The sequence below is a fragment of the Equus caballus genome, chromosome 10, assembly GCF_041296265.1.
Source record: "Equus caballus isolate H_3958 breed thoroughbred chromosome 10, TB-T2T, whole genome shotgun sequence".
Taxonomy (NCBI): Eukaryota; Metazoa; Chordata; class Mammalia; order Perissodactyla; family Equidae; genus Equus; species Equus caballus.
Window position 1 is genome coordinate 76,226,865 of NC_091693.1, and position 17,596 is coordinate 76,244,460.

The 17,596-nt window shown below is 36.8% G+C and overlaps 1 protein-coding gene across 10 annotated transcripts in view; it reads right to left on the reverse strand.

Annotated features, from left to right (window-relative positions):
- Window positions 1–17,596, reverse strand: part of TBC1D32 (TBC1 domain family member 32) — a 187,842-nt gene that overhangs the window by 44,692 nt on the left and 125,554 nt on the right. For all 10 annotated transcript variants that reach the window (XR_011422150.1, XR_011422151.1, XR_011422149.1 and 7 more), the window contains one exon: window positions 2,652–2,777. Coding sequence is in view for 7 of the 10 variants with exons in the window: in XM_070223689.1 (XP_070079790.1) it covers window positions 2,652–2,777 (126 nt within the window). In the remaining 3 variants the exon portion in view is untranslated. The remainder of the gene's footprint in view (window positions 1–2,651; window positions 2,778–17,596) is intronic.

Here is a 17,596-nt window from a genome sequence, read left to right on the forward strand (position 1 = left end):
ATTTGACACGTTTTAAAAGATTAACTTGAGCCTGTGAGCTCTGGGTCATATAACCTATTGCTTCTCCCAGTGACTGCTTACAAGTGAGTGCAGGAATATCATACAATTGTACATCCACATTGTTTCACCTGTTCTTCTTATAAGCCGAAAGCTTGGCAGGTAAACTTGAGAAATACCAGGAGCCCAAGTCTGAGAAAGTTGGAAGTTTTCTCTCCTGGTAGCTGTTTAGATGACTTGGGTTTAAATCAATTTGGGAAGACTACTGACGGATTATTCTCCCTCCCCCACCCTTTACCCTTACCACAAAGGATAGTAGCTGCCCAGAGTGGGGAGCAGAACAGGGAGTCAACAAGTAGGTTCTTACTAAGTTCTTGTTAATTGAATTCCTTTTTGTTCACCTCCTTTTGGATTCAGACCACATAACTTACAGATAAATTAAGACTACTTCATTCACTTATAATTATGAAAAAATATTAATGAACGTACATGGTACTGATTGTGTATTGCAGAGCCTTACAGAGAGATTTTAGGGAGAAACGGTAATTTAAAAATCTTTGGTTCTTAAGGCCAGCCCCTGTGGCCTAGTGGTTAAGCTTGGTATGCTCCGCTTCAGCAGCCTGGGTTTAGTTCCCAAGCATGGGAACCAGTTTGCCAGTGGCCATGCTGTGGTGGCAATTCACATACAAAAAAAAAAAGAGGAAGATTGGCAGCAGATGTTAGCTCAGGGTGAATCTTTCTCAACAAATTGGGTGGTGAACATGATGTAATCTGCACAGAAATAGAACTATAATGATGTACACCTGAAATTTATATAATGTTATAAATCAATGTTACCTCTACAAAAAAATTTTTTTTAAATCTTTGGTTCTTGGTAACTATAGATTGCTTATATTTAAGACGTGGGTTGAACCAGACTGCAGAGTCAGACTGTACATGTGTGTATACACACAAACAAGCATGCTTGCTTCACCAAAGTGAGAACTGGTTTAGTATTTCTTCATTGAATCTACCCCAAAATTAGTTCAGCTTAGTTAACAGACAGGAAACAAGTATGTTATGAGATATTGGAGATGTCAGAAATTTCATCACAATCTAAACCAGCATTATGCTTACCTGTGTTTATTTAATAAATGTTGTTTGCCTCTCAAGTGCAAAACATTAGGCACTAGAGAGGAAGTGTAAAGAGGGAGAACAGCAAAGGGATCAGAGCAGGGATTTCGCGTCAGGTCGCCAGGGTTCACGTCTTGGCTCTGCCACTGTGAACTGGGCTACTTACCTCAAACTTCCAGGTCTTCGTTTCCTCATCCATAAAATGTAGACTATCTTATAAAACTGCTAAGAAGAGTAACTGAGTTTTGCGTGAGCTACCAGACCCCACTGGGCAGAGGTCTAGGTCTGTTTTTGAAAGTAGCTTACAATCTAACAGTGGACATGGTTTCAGGGTAATGAACAACTGAGGTCGAGACCTGTGGGAAGTGCCCCAAGATCCCCACAGAACACAGTTTAATCGTAATGTTCTACTTGTTTATCCTGCTTCAGAGTCATGGATAATGGTTGAACAGGTGATTTTTCTCTTTTGTCTTATCACTCTCCCCGTTAGAGAGAAACTCAGGACCTACATGTTTACTTATGGTGCTTAAACTGAACATTAAACCAAGCTGCTGCTTTCTCAATGTGTTCTGTGCCTTTGGTATGTGCAGAACCCATGGAAAATCTATTTTAAATATTCTCCATCATGTAACCAATGATAAATATATATTTATAATAGACATTTTATAAACATTTGGGGGTAAAACATAGTTTGCTTACTTTACACTAAAATTTTGGAGAATGTTTGATTAAGGCATATTTATTTTAGATATACATATAAATACTTATATTCAAATATATCAAAATCTGTTTAGATAACTACAAATATTTTAGATATATAAAATATATATGTCATAGATATGTCATTATTCTCTGAAAATATAATTTCTCCAACTAACAAAATATAAACTTACTTTTATTTCCCACTTTTAATTTTATAACAAATGATAGAAATATGAAAACTAAAGCACAGCTGATAAAGTGGACAATTACTTTTAAATTATAGATTCAAGAAATCTAGCTTATTTTGAGACTGTAACTTTTTTATTAGCCCTTCTTTATTCACAATAATGTAATTAACATTACGATGATTTTAGGAAACAAATGCATACATAAATATCTGAACATCAAACAGCTTGTTAGCTAGTTTAGAAAACACAGCTATTCCCTCAAAACAAAATTTCCTTAAGACTCACGAAATTTATTTGGCTGGATGTGGCAGAATTTCAAAATATCTGTCAAGAAAAAATTCAACAAAGTTCCCCAAAATATAGCAGTATGGTATGTTCAGGTGAAAGCCAGTGAAACCAAGCAAACTGCTACCTAGGCAAAGGCGCATCAGTGCTCCAGTCCTGCTTGCCAAGACCTCTGAGTTCAAAAGAAGCTTAGCGGTTTCTCAGATTTTAATTTCTGTTCTCCAGAATCACAAGTTTTTCAGAAGTCAACAGACTTCTGGAATTAGTATTATTCTAGACATGCCTGTACTAATCTTCAGGAAACACAGCTTCTATTAATATAATATTCATACCAAAAAACCCACAGAAATTCAAAAATGTACTCACCACCTCCGCTGATTAGATCGGGTTTGGCCTTCATCAGCTTGCAAAATTGTCTTCGGCAATTTTCTATCCACTCAGTTTGCTTATCAGACATTTTCAAATGTAATAAAAGTTTGCCAAGATCACTGTCTAATAAGAAAGATGGCATGTTATATTATTATAATAAGACATGCTAGGTACACTGAAAAATAAGTGTTAACGTTAAGTATGTAAACAGTTACAAATTCCAGAAAAAGTATAGAATATACATGGCTTTCAAAGGAAAATAAACATTTTTCTGTAATTACATCTTATATTATCAGTTGCTATCTACCACATTTATTAAAAGCTCATAAAAATGGACTGTTTTACTAAAAGCTCATAAAATGGACTATTCATTTATAACCGTAATTCTTGAATATTCTTTTTCTTATACAAACATGACTCATTACTGAATATTTAATAGACAGTGCACACCCTAAGATTTCACTACATAGACTGATGTGAATATTATACTCACTAAATGTACATTTAGGTGCAATGTTACTCATTTCTTTAAAAGCAAAAAGAAAGCTTAAGCTTAAGTATAGGAAAATCTCTAGTCAGTCATTTATTTTCTTTCCTTGGAAAAAAACGTTACTCTGAAAATGAATGGTGATGAAAGAGTATCTGTGGCTAAAATCTAACTTTTCTTCTTTATAAGCAATTTCAAGAATACATGGTGGCTTCCACCTAACTTTATTTTTAAATTTACATTTAATTCCCACGAGATTTTTTTCACCTTTCATTTTAGATTCCCATGAGATTTTATATTAGAAAACATTTGGAAAAATAGGAGCGAGGATTGAGGTGTCACTAAAAAAGGATACAAGACTGTGTACATATAGACATATATCCTATTTCCTCACACACGTAGGTAAAAATTCAAGGAGGAGTAAAAGAAGTAATGAGGTTCTCTTATTTTCTAGAAGAGCATGGGGGGAATCGATAGTCACATGAACTCACACCTTCTACCACTTTTCTTGAAGGAGATTTTGGGGATCAAAAGGCAACAAGAAACTTTTGAAAACTTAGGGTCAAAGGCCTGGTTGCTTCTGCCCACGATGTGGTCTGGGAATAATAACACTACAAAATACCCCCACCTAAGCTCTGCTTTGGACTAATGAATCCCACCAGGAAGAAACTCATGGTCAACCTCAGGTAGAAAGAATTTCAACCAACTCTTCACTATTTTCTTAAGATGAATAAAATTATAAGAAAGAAAGCAAGTCTTTATTCATACAGGCTTTAAAAATTAATCTTTCCACCATACCAAAACTAGTTTGATTTTATTTTTACATCTAATCTTTCTAAAAATACATTCAGTAAATATAGTCTGTGGCTATAACAATCAAGACAGACCAGATTTCTTGCCTTCATGAACCTTACATGTCAAAGCAAACGTATGTGTGTGTATACGTGTGTATGTGTGTGTGTGTACATACAGATTATACACACAGATTATAATATATATAGTGCAATCAAGATATACATATCATTCCTATGATCTAAATTGGTTTTATTTAGCACTAAATAAGAAGCTATGTATCCTCACAGTCCTCATGGTTATCACATATCCAATTGTATGATTAAGTATATAAATAATAATTTAAACATGTCCCTGCCCTATTTGACATTTAGGTCACAAAAAAAGCCTTCTCATATCAAAGCTACAGACATACTCTTTCATACAAACACAGGAGTATACAAATAAATACAACAAATATATGCATACTCACATAAATAAACATAAACCAGAAAGAATTGTTTCGCTGAAAGAATATGTAATTCTGATATTTAGTACTAATCTACTATATTCTCATTGAATATCAAGACCAGAATAATCCTGTAACATTTCACAACCAGCCTCAATCAGAATTAATAATGAGATAAAAATTAAATTAAGTCAAAGGAGAAAATGATTCTTTTTAACAAAAATTCTCAAAACTTTTAATCTAAACTCAAATATCACAGCTGATAATTTTGTTGAAAATTATGTTATTAAGAACAAATTTTTAATGTTAAATGGATCTTGATATACATTAGGTAAAAGACTTCATTCAACAGCATTAACATGGAATTTTTACAGTTTCAATTTAGAATATCTACTTATTTCCCAAGAGCAAACTATCGAGAGCCTAATAAGAATCACTAGCGGCACATGATCACAAAGACAAATGCAGTTTGTTTGTTTTTCATCTTTGTTTCCTTCTCTATGCCATCTTTTCTATCCACGTGTAACCCTGTCACTTATAACCACTACCATCTCCTTCAACTAGAAGATGTCCATGTAGCTCTTTCATAAATTACCTGCTATTTAAAAATCCTGTTATCCTGTGCCTCTTCCCTCTTGCTCCACACCCCTCCTTCTGCTCTTTTCTCTGCTTTCACATTTGCTATTGCTTCACTTTTTCATCATCTCATTCTAAGGAAAAGAGCACAAGGCCCTATGATTGCACACAGTGCTGAAGTAGCAGGTATGCATCTGAATCTATGGGTTGGTGGACTGAAAGGCCCAGTGTAGAAAGCTAGAAATTGGATTTGAGGTAATAAAGAAATGCTGAGCTGGACACAAAGTGACTACAAGACACTTAGGAGACAACTTGGTATCCTTTACATACTTGTGGTTACGGTTTCCCCCAGCCAGCAATGAGAGTGTGAGCTTTTCAATTTGCCTTCTTCACAGTTAAAAATATTTAGTGATTTGATATAACCTTAACTGAAAAAAACATGTATACCTGTGATTTTTTGTATTTGAGGGGAATAATAATTTCTTTATTTCCCCCTCTAAATTTAGGGCCAACAAGAAGTAAATAGAGGGGCTGGCCCCGTGGCCGAGTGGTTGGGTTCGCGCGCTCCGCTGCAGGTGGCCCAGTGTTTCGTTGGTTCGAATCCTGGGTGCGGACATGGCACTGCTCGTCAGACCATGCTGAGGCAGCGTCCCACATGCCACAACCAGAAGGACCCACAACGAAGAATAGACAACTATGTACTGGGGGGCTTTGGGGAGAAAAAGGAAAAAAATAAAAATCTTTAAAAAAAAAAAAAAAAAGAAGTAAATAGAAATAGATAAACAGAGTTCAAAATATCTGTTAGTACCAAAACAGCTAAATTAGGCACCATTACTTGGATCTGCTGCCACATGGGCTTCCAAACATGTCCCCTGAACCAAACAAACCTATTCAATCACAAACAATGAGAGACAACCAAAAGCCTTTCCTGACTGCTCATGTTAGAAAAGGTGTGAATATGACCTAAAGACAGGCTCACTTGAAAGCACAGCCTACAAGTAGGCTAATTCAAGATTTTCCATTCCTTTTACCAAATTCACCTACCAAACTTTCTTCCTTCCTAGCTTTCTGCAGAATAAGTGAGGAAGTCCGGAGAGAGGCCAATGCGTTACTCTAGCAAAGGCCCTTGGACCAGAGAATGAGGCAAGGCGAAATGGAATCAGAGGAATGGAACCACAGGAATACAATCACTCTAAATTAGTGATTACAGCAGTAGAACAATATAAATGATACATAGAAATTTTGGGAAACATGAAATTCTATGTTTATAATCACACAAAAAAATTAAAAACCAGATTTTTGCTCTGGTCATGATGGAAGAACTGGGAATAGACTTGCCCTTCTTCTGTAAACAACTAGAAAACTGGAGAAAATATATCAAATAACTGTTTTCAGACATTGGCCAATAGACAGTTCAGGACTGTCATGTCTGAGAAAAAGGAAACTAATGAGGTGAGCTTTACAACAGGTGCAATTTTTTTCATGAGAGCACTTTCAAGATCACTGTGCAGGAAGGGGGATGCCATGGAGGTCTTGCTGAGTTGAAGAGACAGACGTCAAGCAGCAGAGAGACTGAGGAGGCCAAATTTGTGGATCAGAGTACTGGAGAAGAAGAGCAGAGTAAGAACCCCAGAGATCTATATAAGTCTTCGTCAAGTTGGTTGCCAAATAAGCAGCTGTGCAGGTACAGAGTGAAACTCCACAAGGCTGGGCAACAGAGCATCCACAGGGCCAGGCGAGTCCAAGTTCTAAAGAGAGGAAGAGTCCTCCTTAACTACCTGGGTCTTCTACAGAGGTGCCAGAAAAGTCACACCTTGGTAACAGACTGAAATTAGCCATTAAGTAAAGGCAATTCTACACCTACCCTAAGACAAAAATGAAAGCCTTGAAAGATCAAACTGATCCACAGGTAACTTGACTGCAAGCCAAAAAATGCCCATTATTCTTTAAAGAAAACAAAATCCAGCACTCAACTACGTAAAACTAACAATGTCCAATACTCAATGTAGAAAATCACTAACATGAGAAAAGGGAAAATGTGACTCCTAACCAGTAGATAATTCAATGAATAGAAAGACTTGGAGAGGACTGAGGTGATACCATTAGCAAATATTTTAAAGCAGCTATTTTTAAAGATTTAAAGAAAGTAAGAACAAAAATGTGGATGTTTAACCAAATTGCAGTTTATCAATATTGGAATCCCACTCAGTAAAAAGAAACAGGTGAATGGTACATGTAACAAACTGCATGAATCTCAAAACCATATGCCAAGAGAAAGAAACCAGGCACAAAGAAAGTATCCTATACGATTCTATCTGTATGAAATGCTAGATTAGGAAAAACTAATTTGGTTCTCAAATGGACTAGATTTTGCTCTCTAGGGGATAGTTCAGCAATGTCTACAGACATTTCTGGTTGTCACAACGGGAGTGGGGGGTGCAGAGAGAGTTCCAATGGCATCTAGTAGGTAGAGACCAGGGATGCTGCTAAAAATCCTACAATGCACAGGACAGCACCCTCTGAGAACAGGCAATTACCCAGCCCCAAATGTTAATACATAGTGCTGAGGCTGGGAAATCCTAATCTACAGCAATAGAAAAATACCAGTAATTGCCAGCTGCTGGGAGTGAAGAGGAGTTGACTGCAAGGGACAGGAACTTTCCCGGGGTCATGAACGGTCTATATTTTGATTTTAGTGGTGGTTATGTGGGCAGAGATATTTGTCAAAATTCAAATTGTACTCTTAAAACGGGTGCATTCTGGGGGCTGCCCCGTGGCCGAGTGGTTAAGTTCGCGCGCTCTGCTGCAGGCGGCCCAGTGGTTCGTTGGTTCGAATCCTGGGCGCGCACATGGCAAGGACCCACAACGAAGAATATACAACTATGTACTGGGGGGCTTTGGGGAGAAAAAGGAAAAAATAAAATCTTAAAAAAAAAAAATGGGTGCATTCTGTTGTATATAAAAATTGATTGTATATACATATGTGTATGGAAATGTGTGTATAACTGAAAGTTACTTAAGTGACTAAAAGCTTTTAAGTATACTAATGTCACTAAAATATGAGCAGTTATGGTTCATAATTTGGTATAAAGTCTATATTAGAACGGACTAAATTAAAAGTATGTGCATGTATAAAATGATTCGCTTGCAAGAACCCTAATCACTATATTAAAGTGTTTTATTTAAAATCCTCATTAATCTATCTTCATATGAGGTCCTGGTTGCTTTCTGGGTATAATCTCGTCTCCTGTAATGTAATGAATATTCACTTTTATAGGGTTAAATGAGAAAAAAACTTATCTATTTCACCAGGAAAGACTCATGTTTATATTCTATATATTGATTGAATAATCTCTTTATTTACTTTTTTAAATTTTTTAAAGATTGGTACCTGAGCTAACAACTGTTGCCAAACTTTTTTTCTTTTTTTCCCACTTTTTCTCCCCAAATTCCTCCAGTACATAGTTGTACATTTTAGTTGTGAGTCCTTCTAGTTGTGGCATGTGGGATGCCGCCTCAGCATGGCCTGATGAGTGGTGTCATGTCCGTGCCCAGGATCCGAACCAGCAAAACCCTGGGCCACCGAAGCAGAGCATGCAAACTTAACCACTCGGCCATGGGACAGGCCCCTCACACTTTATTTTTTACAGCAACTATTTTCACATACTTCTAAACAAACAGTATTATTGTTAGAGACAGTATCATATAATAAACTAAGTTCCAGAATATCAATTATATATCTAGCTATGATGAAGCCACCATGGAGAACTACCATCTTGTTTTTCCAAGAAAGGTTTGGTGTATCAAGTAAGTAAGATAGAGAAGGGTATGCTCTCCCTCTCGATGCTCCTTCAATCACTGTGATTTATAGGCAACTATGAAAAATTGGAAGAGAAAGTAAAAAATCTATTTTAAACTCATTCTTTACTACCATTGAAGAAAATGGAAAAAAAAAAAAGAGAGAAAACATCAGTTTCATGTTTACAAAATACACCAATCTTGGCTGACAATATTTCATGACTAAACTCTGAAATTCTTCATTATGATAAACACTACAATCTTCTCATATTTGACAATATTGTACAATTTGTTTCTCAAACGATTATTATATAGAAAAAATGACTATATTGATTATAAGATTATTATAATGCAAAAAGAAAGAACCTCAATTTCAAGGGGAAGAAAAATGCAAGCTCAATATAAACGCAAAGAAAATCTGCTATTCACACCGAAAACTTTTAGTACTTCTTTCCTAGGATGTCAGTAATTCTGAATGCCTACTTTATACAAAATATCATAACAGATGTTGTAAAAGAAACAAGATAAATGAAAGATTTCATTAAATTTAGCAACAGATTCCTAGGCTTAATTTAGATTGTCACTCTTCTATAATCCTGAAGCTTATTTGTGGAATATTTGCTTTCCATGTGTGTTTCTGCTTATCATCTTCTCTTCTTTCATGTTAGCACAGTCATTCCCATTAACTCTCACTATAATAAACAAGGAGAGACTTTGGAGTGGTCTCCAAGAAGCAGCTGGAAAGATCCCTAAATTCTCTATATTAGTTCTCTGTACATCTCTAAATTTGAGAGTATCAAAATTCTTACACATCTTTATTTTGTTTGAACAACTGTGGGTTCTTAACACATGACATCTATATTTTATATAGATTATTCCTCATTTTGCATATCACTTTTCTTTAGTATGTGATAATTAAGCACTTACTATAGGAGAAATCAGTGAAGAGTTTTCAAAAACTGAGCAATTAGTTTTCCCTTATCATCTGGATCTAACCTAGCAGGTGATCTATTTCCCCTGCTTGCTATAAATATGTTTGTTTCAACATGAAAGTAAAAAGGACACAAAAATAGGAAGTTTTACTATTCAAAAGAAAACACTCTGATTTTTTAAAATAAGTTTCTCAACAGCTGCAGCTCAAGATTTAGTACATTGGAAAGAAACCATAATCTAACACTCCCAGTCTCCTCAGGTAACAGGATGATGTCAAATAAAAGTTATTCACTTTTATCTGCAGAAAATAAATCTTAATTCCAAGGTTAGAAACAATAAGGAAAGAAAAAAGGAGAAAATGTCTGACTCCACATACAGGACTAGATAAGTATTTGAGAAAAGGAAGAATTCATCACCAAAAGTATTCACAGATTGACTATATGCGCAAGTCTTTTAAAATCAGAACAACAATACCCACCACGTTATATTACATTTTATATAGTACCATACTATTTTTCAAAGCACTTTCACAGTTTTTCCTATGGAATTATATTTTTAGTTAATTGGAAGAAGAGTGGTAATCTTAAATCTTACATAATTTATCAGACTAGCAATGAAGGCAATCCAGTCTACTCATTTGTTAATTGGGTAATTTTCATTCTTTTATTAAAATGTAGTTGCCCGTATAGGTCATCTCATTCTTCTCGTCTCTTAAAAAGTTTATTTCTCCATACTATATATTCCAATTCTGAATCTATACTATTAGGATTGTATAATGGATTGTCATCCTATTTGTAAATTAAAGACGCGAAGATAATTCACAAGAACATGGGCATGGACTTAATGTCTAAAAAGACCAGAAATTATCAAAGTCTCAGCAACAAGCAGCATCAGTGAATAAAGAATTAAACTCACTAAGGACATGTAAATTTACTTAAAAAAATCAATATAGATTAATGAAAACTGTCTTGTTAAAATAAGGATATTGTTCTAATGATAAAATAACAGTATTTGTAGTTGGAAAGACTAATTTCCAACATCTGTTAATCAAACAATTTAAAACAATATCAGCAAGTCTTGAGAGCTGGGATAAAATATGTTGGCATCACAAGAATGTAACTACAAAACCCATGAACTTTATTGCTCCTTCACTGAACATCACAAAACTCCAGAGACAGAGAATATGGCACTCTGGTTCAGCTCCATGTATAATTTAGAAACTTTATCTATTAATGTTTGTTTCCTTATTGACCAAAATACACTGCAATGATTAACTCTTCTATAAACAGTAGTCTGCAACTACAAAGTGTTCAAAATAAACATATAATAATACCTTTCAAAACAGCCCCAACATATTAGTACATAAACATTGCCAATGGTTTGATTTTCACTTGTGCTTTTATAAAGTACCAAATCAACGCAAATAATATAGATTTAATACAGTGGCTTAGATTCACGGTCTTCACCAAAGAATGTAAGAGTCCTCACAGATATCAGTTTCCTATCAGATAAGTAGAAATGCAGCATACAAAGCAGTAAAGTTAAGATACTGAAGCTATAAAAGATTAAATTTGAAGTAATCACAGAATAAAGGCTGTGCATTTTTTTGGTTATTTTTTTCAATTGCGAAAAAATGAGATGTAATGCTAACAATGCATACCTTTTATGTGCTATAGAAACATAAGTATAATAAAAGTGTCTACTTCATGAATGATACAAACAGATGTCTAGCTCAGAGAGCTTCTAACTGCAAAGCTATTCATCTAAAAAATGAGTCAGATCAGAGGTTATTCCATGTGTGAGTAAAAATTTCTAGATTTACTTCAGATTAGCCTGGAAGGAGTTCCCAAAGTTCACTGACAAAGATTTGGAAGATAGAGTTGAATGATGAGAAAAATAAAGAGAGAAGAAACCTGACATTAACTCATCCATTCATTCAATAATATTATTGCCTACTACCTAAGGCAGACAGCACCTTCACCTCACGGAGGTTACATTCTAGGGCAGCAGACAGTGAAAAAACAAGTTCAGAAGCTCACAGAAAGGTCTAAGTGCTGTTGGAGAAATAAACAGGGAGCCAGAGAGAGAAAAGCAAGGGAAAAAGTATATTTAGATAAGGTGGAGACATTTTGAAAAAGTAACATTCAGACAAGCTCTAAAGGTTTAGAGGAACTATTCACATGAAGAGTAGGAATTAGTATTCCAGGAAGAGGGAACGTCAAGAGGAAAGGCCCAGAGGCATAAACTTAATGTGTTTTAAGATGTGAAAGAAGTTTCCTAATCATGTATCTGATGAGAGAGTTACATATAGAATATATAAAGAACTCTTACAACACAATAATAAGAAGACCAATAACCCAATTAAAAAATAGGCAAAGGATGTGAATAGCCACTTTCCCAAGGGAGACACAAACGGCCAAAAAGAACATGAAGAAATGCTCAACATTATTAGTCATTATGGAAATGCAAATCAAAACCACACTTCACATCTACCAGGATGGCTAGAATTAAAAATCAGATCACAGCAAATGATGATGATGGGGACAAATCAGAACTCTCATACACTGCTGGCAGAAATGCAAATGGGGCCGCTGACTCAGAAAACACAAGGCAGCTCCTCAAACTACTAAACACAGAATTACCATGTAACTCAGCAATTCCACTCGTGGGTGTATCCTCTAGAGAAATGAAAACATGTTCATGCAGAAGCTTGTAGATGCATGTTTATAGTAGCATTATTTACAATAGCCAAAAAGCGGAAGCCATCCAAGTGTCCATCAGCAGACACATGTTTAAACAAATTATAGCATATCCACACAATAGAATATTATTTGACCACAAAAGGACGGAAGCGCTTACACATGCTACAACATAGATGAACTTTATGGATGAATCTTGAAAACATTATGCTAAGGGAAAGAAGCCAGTCACAAAATACCATATACCATATTATTCTATTCATATGAAAGCTCAGACTAAAGAAATCTCTAGAGACAAAATGTGGACTAGTGGTTGCTTAGGGCTGAGTGACGGGAAGGGGGGAAGGGGTCCTGGGTTTCTTTTTGAGGTGAGGAAAATATTATAATTGTGTGTGGTGATTGTTGCATATACCTGTGAATATACTAAAAACCACTGACTTTTACACTTTAAATGGGTGAATCATACGACATGTTAATTATATCTCAATAAAACTGTTTTCAAAAAGTCAAAAAAGACCCATATGGCTGAGGCAGAATATGTAGGGTAATTACTATAGAAAGAGAAAGAACACGAAAGGAAGTAAAAGACAAGGGAGATGAAAAAATGGGAAAGTATGTTTGTTCATATAGGTGGCTCACATCAGCTGTCACTCTTCACTTCTCAGAAAGCCCCACGGAGGTAAACTTTCAGGAAGGGGCTCTGAAGGCATGTATGAATCAAGAGTGACTACTGCTGAGTTCCTTGGAACATGAGAAGTTCACTCACATCATATGTTTGTGGCTTTCAAGGAGGAGCCATTTGAATTTCTGTTTTTTTTTAAAGATTGGCACCTGAGAGGCCATCCCCGTGGCACAGCAGTTAAGTGCGCATGTTCCGCTTCGGCCCGGGGTTCGCCGGTTCGGATCCCAGGTACAGACATGGCACCCCTTGACAAGCCATGCTGTGGTAGGAGCCCCACATATAAAGTAGAGGAAGATGGGCACGGATGCTAGCTCAGGGTCAGTCTTTCTCAGCGAATAGAGGAGGATTGGCAGTACTTAGCTCAGGGCTAATCTTCCTCAAAAAAAAAAAAAAAAGATTGACACCTCAGCTAAAAACTTTCTCCAATTTTCCTTTTTTTTTTAATGCTTTTTCTCCCCAAATCCTCCCAAAACTTGGTTGCATATTCCAGTTGTAGGTCCCTCAAGTTGTGGCATGTGGGACACCGCCTCAACGTGGCCTGACGAGCGGTGCCATGTTGGTGCCCAGGATCAGAACCAGCAAAACCCTGGGCCGCTGAAGCAGAGCGCACGAACTAACCACTCGACTATGGGGCTGGCCCCCTGAATTTCTAAGATCAAAGAAAGGCAATCCAGTGGCCTGGCTGCCTGTGACCCTGGGAGTCAGTGCTGGGCTTCTGCTACTCTGTGGGGCCTGTTAGGAGTACTAGAAACATACAGGCAATGACGCAAATGAAACTTACCCTCCACTGTGAAGAAACCAGCCCCAAATGAGTAAATATATGTCCAAATGGTGTCTTGATAAAGACAGGAATTTCGCAGAAGTAAAGCATGTACAGTACACATATAATCTAGATTGCTAATTACAATTTAGACTGACTAAACGCTAAAAAAATAATAAAAAAAATAAAATGAATGTAGGATGCTAGAAAGGGAAGTAAGAAGAGCAAATTTCTCACTTTCTTGAGATATGTCTCTCTGACGCTTCCAAGAATGAGAGTGTGCTATCCAACCCCTCGAGCCATTTCTATTTCTCAGCATGGAAGTGCTAGATTTCGCGTCATCTTTAGAGAAAGAAGCCCCCATCCTGAACACACCAAAACGGAATGTAGTAGAGCAGACTGGCCCATTCCGGGTGAAACAATAACTCCTGGGAGATCTAATTTTAGCTTAGGAAAACAAAAACAAAACAAAGCAAAACAGACTGTTCTCTCACAATCTTGCTGCTTCAAAAAGGAAAGGCATATGAGTCAGTCTCAAGTAGCTCACTTAACAGCTCCTGACACGCTCACCAGGGCTTGCTTTTAACCACTGCCCAGCTCTCCTTTCTCCCACTCCCCTTCCCTCTTTCCTATCCTCTGCACAGGTAACAATAAGTGACTGCACTAACTCATTTCTTCCTACTTATCTAAACTCTCAGGTGGCAGGGGGATGATGTTTCTGAGAAGTTATTTATACCACAAGGAAGATAATTTCTTCACGCATGTAAAATGACTCATATGTGCTCACATACATATAGGTACATATACGTACACATATATGTATATTTGCACATGCCCATATATATCTATGTACATATGTACATACACATAGATAATATTAATCAGTAGTTTTTAAAGGGCTTTTACATTTTAGTATGGTGACCCTAAAAATGTGCACAAAGAAAAATAACTGAACAAGATGATGTCTCAAGATTCTTATTTACAGATGAAGATAAATCATCTAATAGCTAACAATGATGCCAATGAGCTAACAAGAGGCAATTTAACAGATGAGGAGATGCTAACTGTAGCAAGGAGGATAAATCTAGAAGCTGGGAGACAAATGAGGAGGATATCATGTGCACGAAACTGAAGTGATTTTTTTCCACAACTGTGAAATGATATCCCAAAATTTTGCAGTGCAAATGATCGCTAAAATAACACCTATTAGAATCAGTGAATCATTACTTTTAAATCAAAAAAGCAAAATGGAAAGTAAACTCTTGCCTTCAAAATAGCTATTGTGTCTTAAAGTATTAGTAGCTTAAACACAGTATTTTTAAAAGTCCCCAATTGTTAATATATCAAACTGTATTCAACCAGAAACATTATTTTCAATTTAGCTTTATACCTGTTAGAAATGCATTTGGCTCCATTTTTCTCACTGAGTTCAGAGAAACATCATCACTGTACTCTCTTAGGTACAATGGAAAGCCAGACGTGCTCCTGAGTTCCTCTCCCATTTTCTGCCATTCTAATACGAGTACAGAATCAGTGACACATCAGCTATATCAGAATGACATATGTTTGATTCATATTCAATTCATAATGTTTCTATGTAAAATCTCTTTCCGAGGTAATTCTGGGCTATCCACAGGTGCCTAGATCATTCTCTCCTACTTAACAAGAACCACAGTAATGTCAGGACCACTATTATTAGGAGGAAGTATTAGGTACTGCTGTTAAATTGAAAATAATGACTTATTCAAATACCTGTGTTTTAAGGACAAACAGACAGACAATAGAAGTTACTGTCCAACATGGTGGGAAAATACGGAATTAAATAAACAGGCTTGAAATTGTACTAAACTAAAACAGCATGTGATAGGAAAGAAGTCACAAACGTGTTGGGCCTTGTAGGCTACGGGGAAGCCACTGGAGGGTTTCAACCAGAGGAATCATGATACAATCCACATTTCAACAGCATCACTTTGGCTGCTGTGCTGAGAACACACTGAACACTCGGCAGGTTACAGCACTAACAGGGGTGAGAGAGGAGGGTGGTGGTGTAGGAGTTTATTTCAGAAATGCAGTCAAGAGCATTTGCTGACAGATTAGATGTAGGGTATGAAGACAGGGAGGAGTCAAAGAATGCCCTCAGGTTTACTGCCTGAAGAACAGGAAGCACAGCGTGGCCATTTAATGAGGAAGAACACCAAAGGAATGGATTCTGATGAAGCATCAGAAGTTTATCAGACTTGTTAAGTTTGATATGCTTATTAACCCTCCTCGCAGAGGTGTCAAGTAGACAGATACAATCACAGAGTTCAGGGTAGAGCTAGGGGTTGAAGACATAAGTCTGAGAGCCATCAGCATATTGAACAGTATTTCAGTCATGAGACTAGATGAGACCCTCCCAAGAGTAAGCATAGCTAGGAAGAAAGACAACTGAGAGCTGAGCCCTGGGGTGCTCCAAAGCTTAGAGGTTGGAAAGATGTGAAAGACCCAACAAAGGAGACAAAGGAGAATTTGCCAGAAATGCAGGGGGAAAATCAGATAACGTATTTTCTGAAAGCCAAGTGAAGGAAGTGTTTCAAAAAAGAGATAGATCAAACATGTTAAGTGTCTATGGGTCCGGCCTGGTGGCGTAGTGGTTAATTTTGTGCACTTCAGCAACTTGGAGTTCACGGGTTCAGATCCCAGGTGCAGACCTACACACAGCTCATTAAGCCATGCTGTGGAAGCACCCTACATACAAAACTGAGGAAGACTGGCACAGATGTTAGCTCAGTGACAATCCTACTCAAGCAAAAAGAGGAAGATTGGCAACAGATGTTAGCTCAGGGCCAATCTTCTTCACCAAAAAAAAAAAAAAAGCTAAGTCTAGTAGGATGAGGACTGAGATCTGGCCAGTAGATTTAATCATGGTGGAATGGTAGCGGTAAAAGCTTAATTAGCTTTCAAGAAAGAATGGAAAGAGAGTAACTGGAATATAAAGATTAGACAACTCCTTCAAGGAATTTTGCAGTAAAAAGACAGAATGGGATTGTAGTGAGGGGAAAGAGGGTTCACCAGTAGGTATTTTAAATATGGAAGAACTAACAGCATGCTTGTTGGCTTATGGAGAGCACTCCCCGCCCAAAAAAAAAACAACAATAAAGAAAAAGAGAGAACTGTTAGAAGGAATATCTTTGAGAAAAAGAGAATGGAATGTAGTGCACAAATACATAGAGAAGTTGGCCTTTGTTAGTAACACTAGCAGTTTATTCACAGTAATAACAGAAAATCTAAATTGGCACAGATGCAGCTAAGTGAGGTGACATGTTTCAGGAGCACATGGAAGCTCTTTTCTGACTATTTCTACTTGGTCAGTAATATAGGAAACAAAGTTAGCATCTGACAGGAAGGATGGGGAAGAGGTGAGGAAGGTTTGATGAAAGAGAAGATTTGAGAGTAGTTATCACGGAGACCAGGGGAGTGAACGGGACACAGGGGCCACTGTTCGACCGCCAGCAGCATTACAGGCCCACCTGAGGTTAATATCATTCAGCAGTTATCTTTGGGGCTAGACAGAGAAACTATTATTACTCCCTTTTCTAAATCACTTACAAGAGTAGAGCAGAGAGTGAAATTATACTCCTCTGAGCACTGATTCCTAGGAATTGATGATAGATTTTTTTCTTCTCAGAGAAGTCTCCATCTAATCTTACTTTTTGATTTCTGTCTTGTTCAGTTTAAAATGATAAAGACATTTTTTATCAAACTATTTTGAAGAAACAAATTACCAA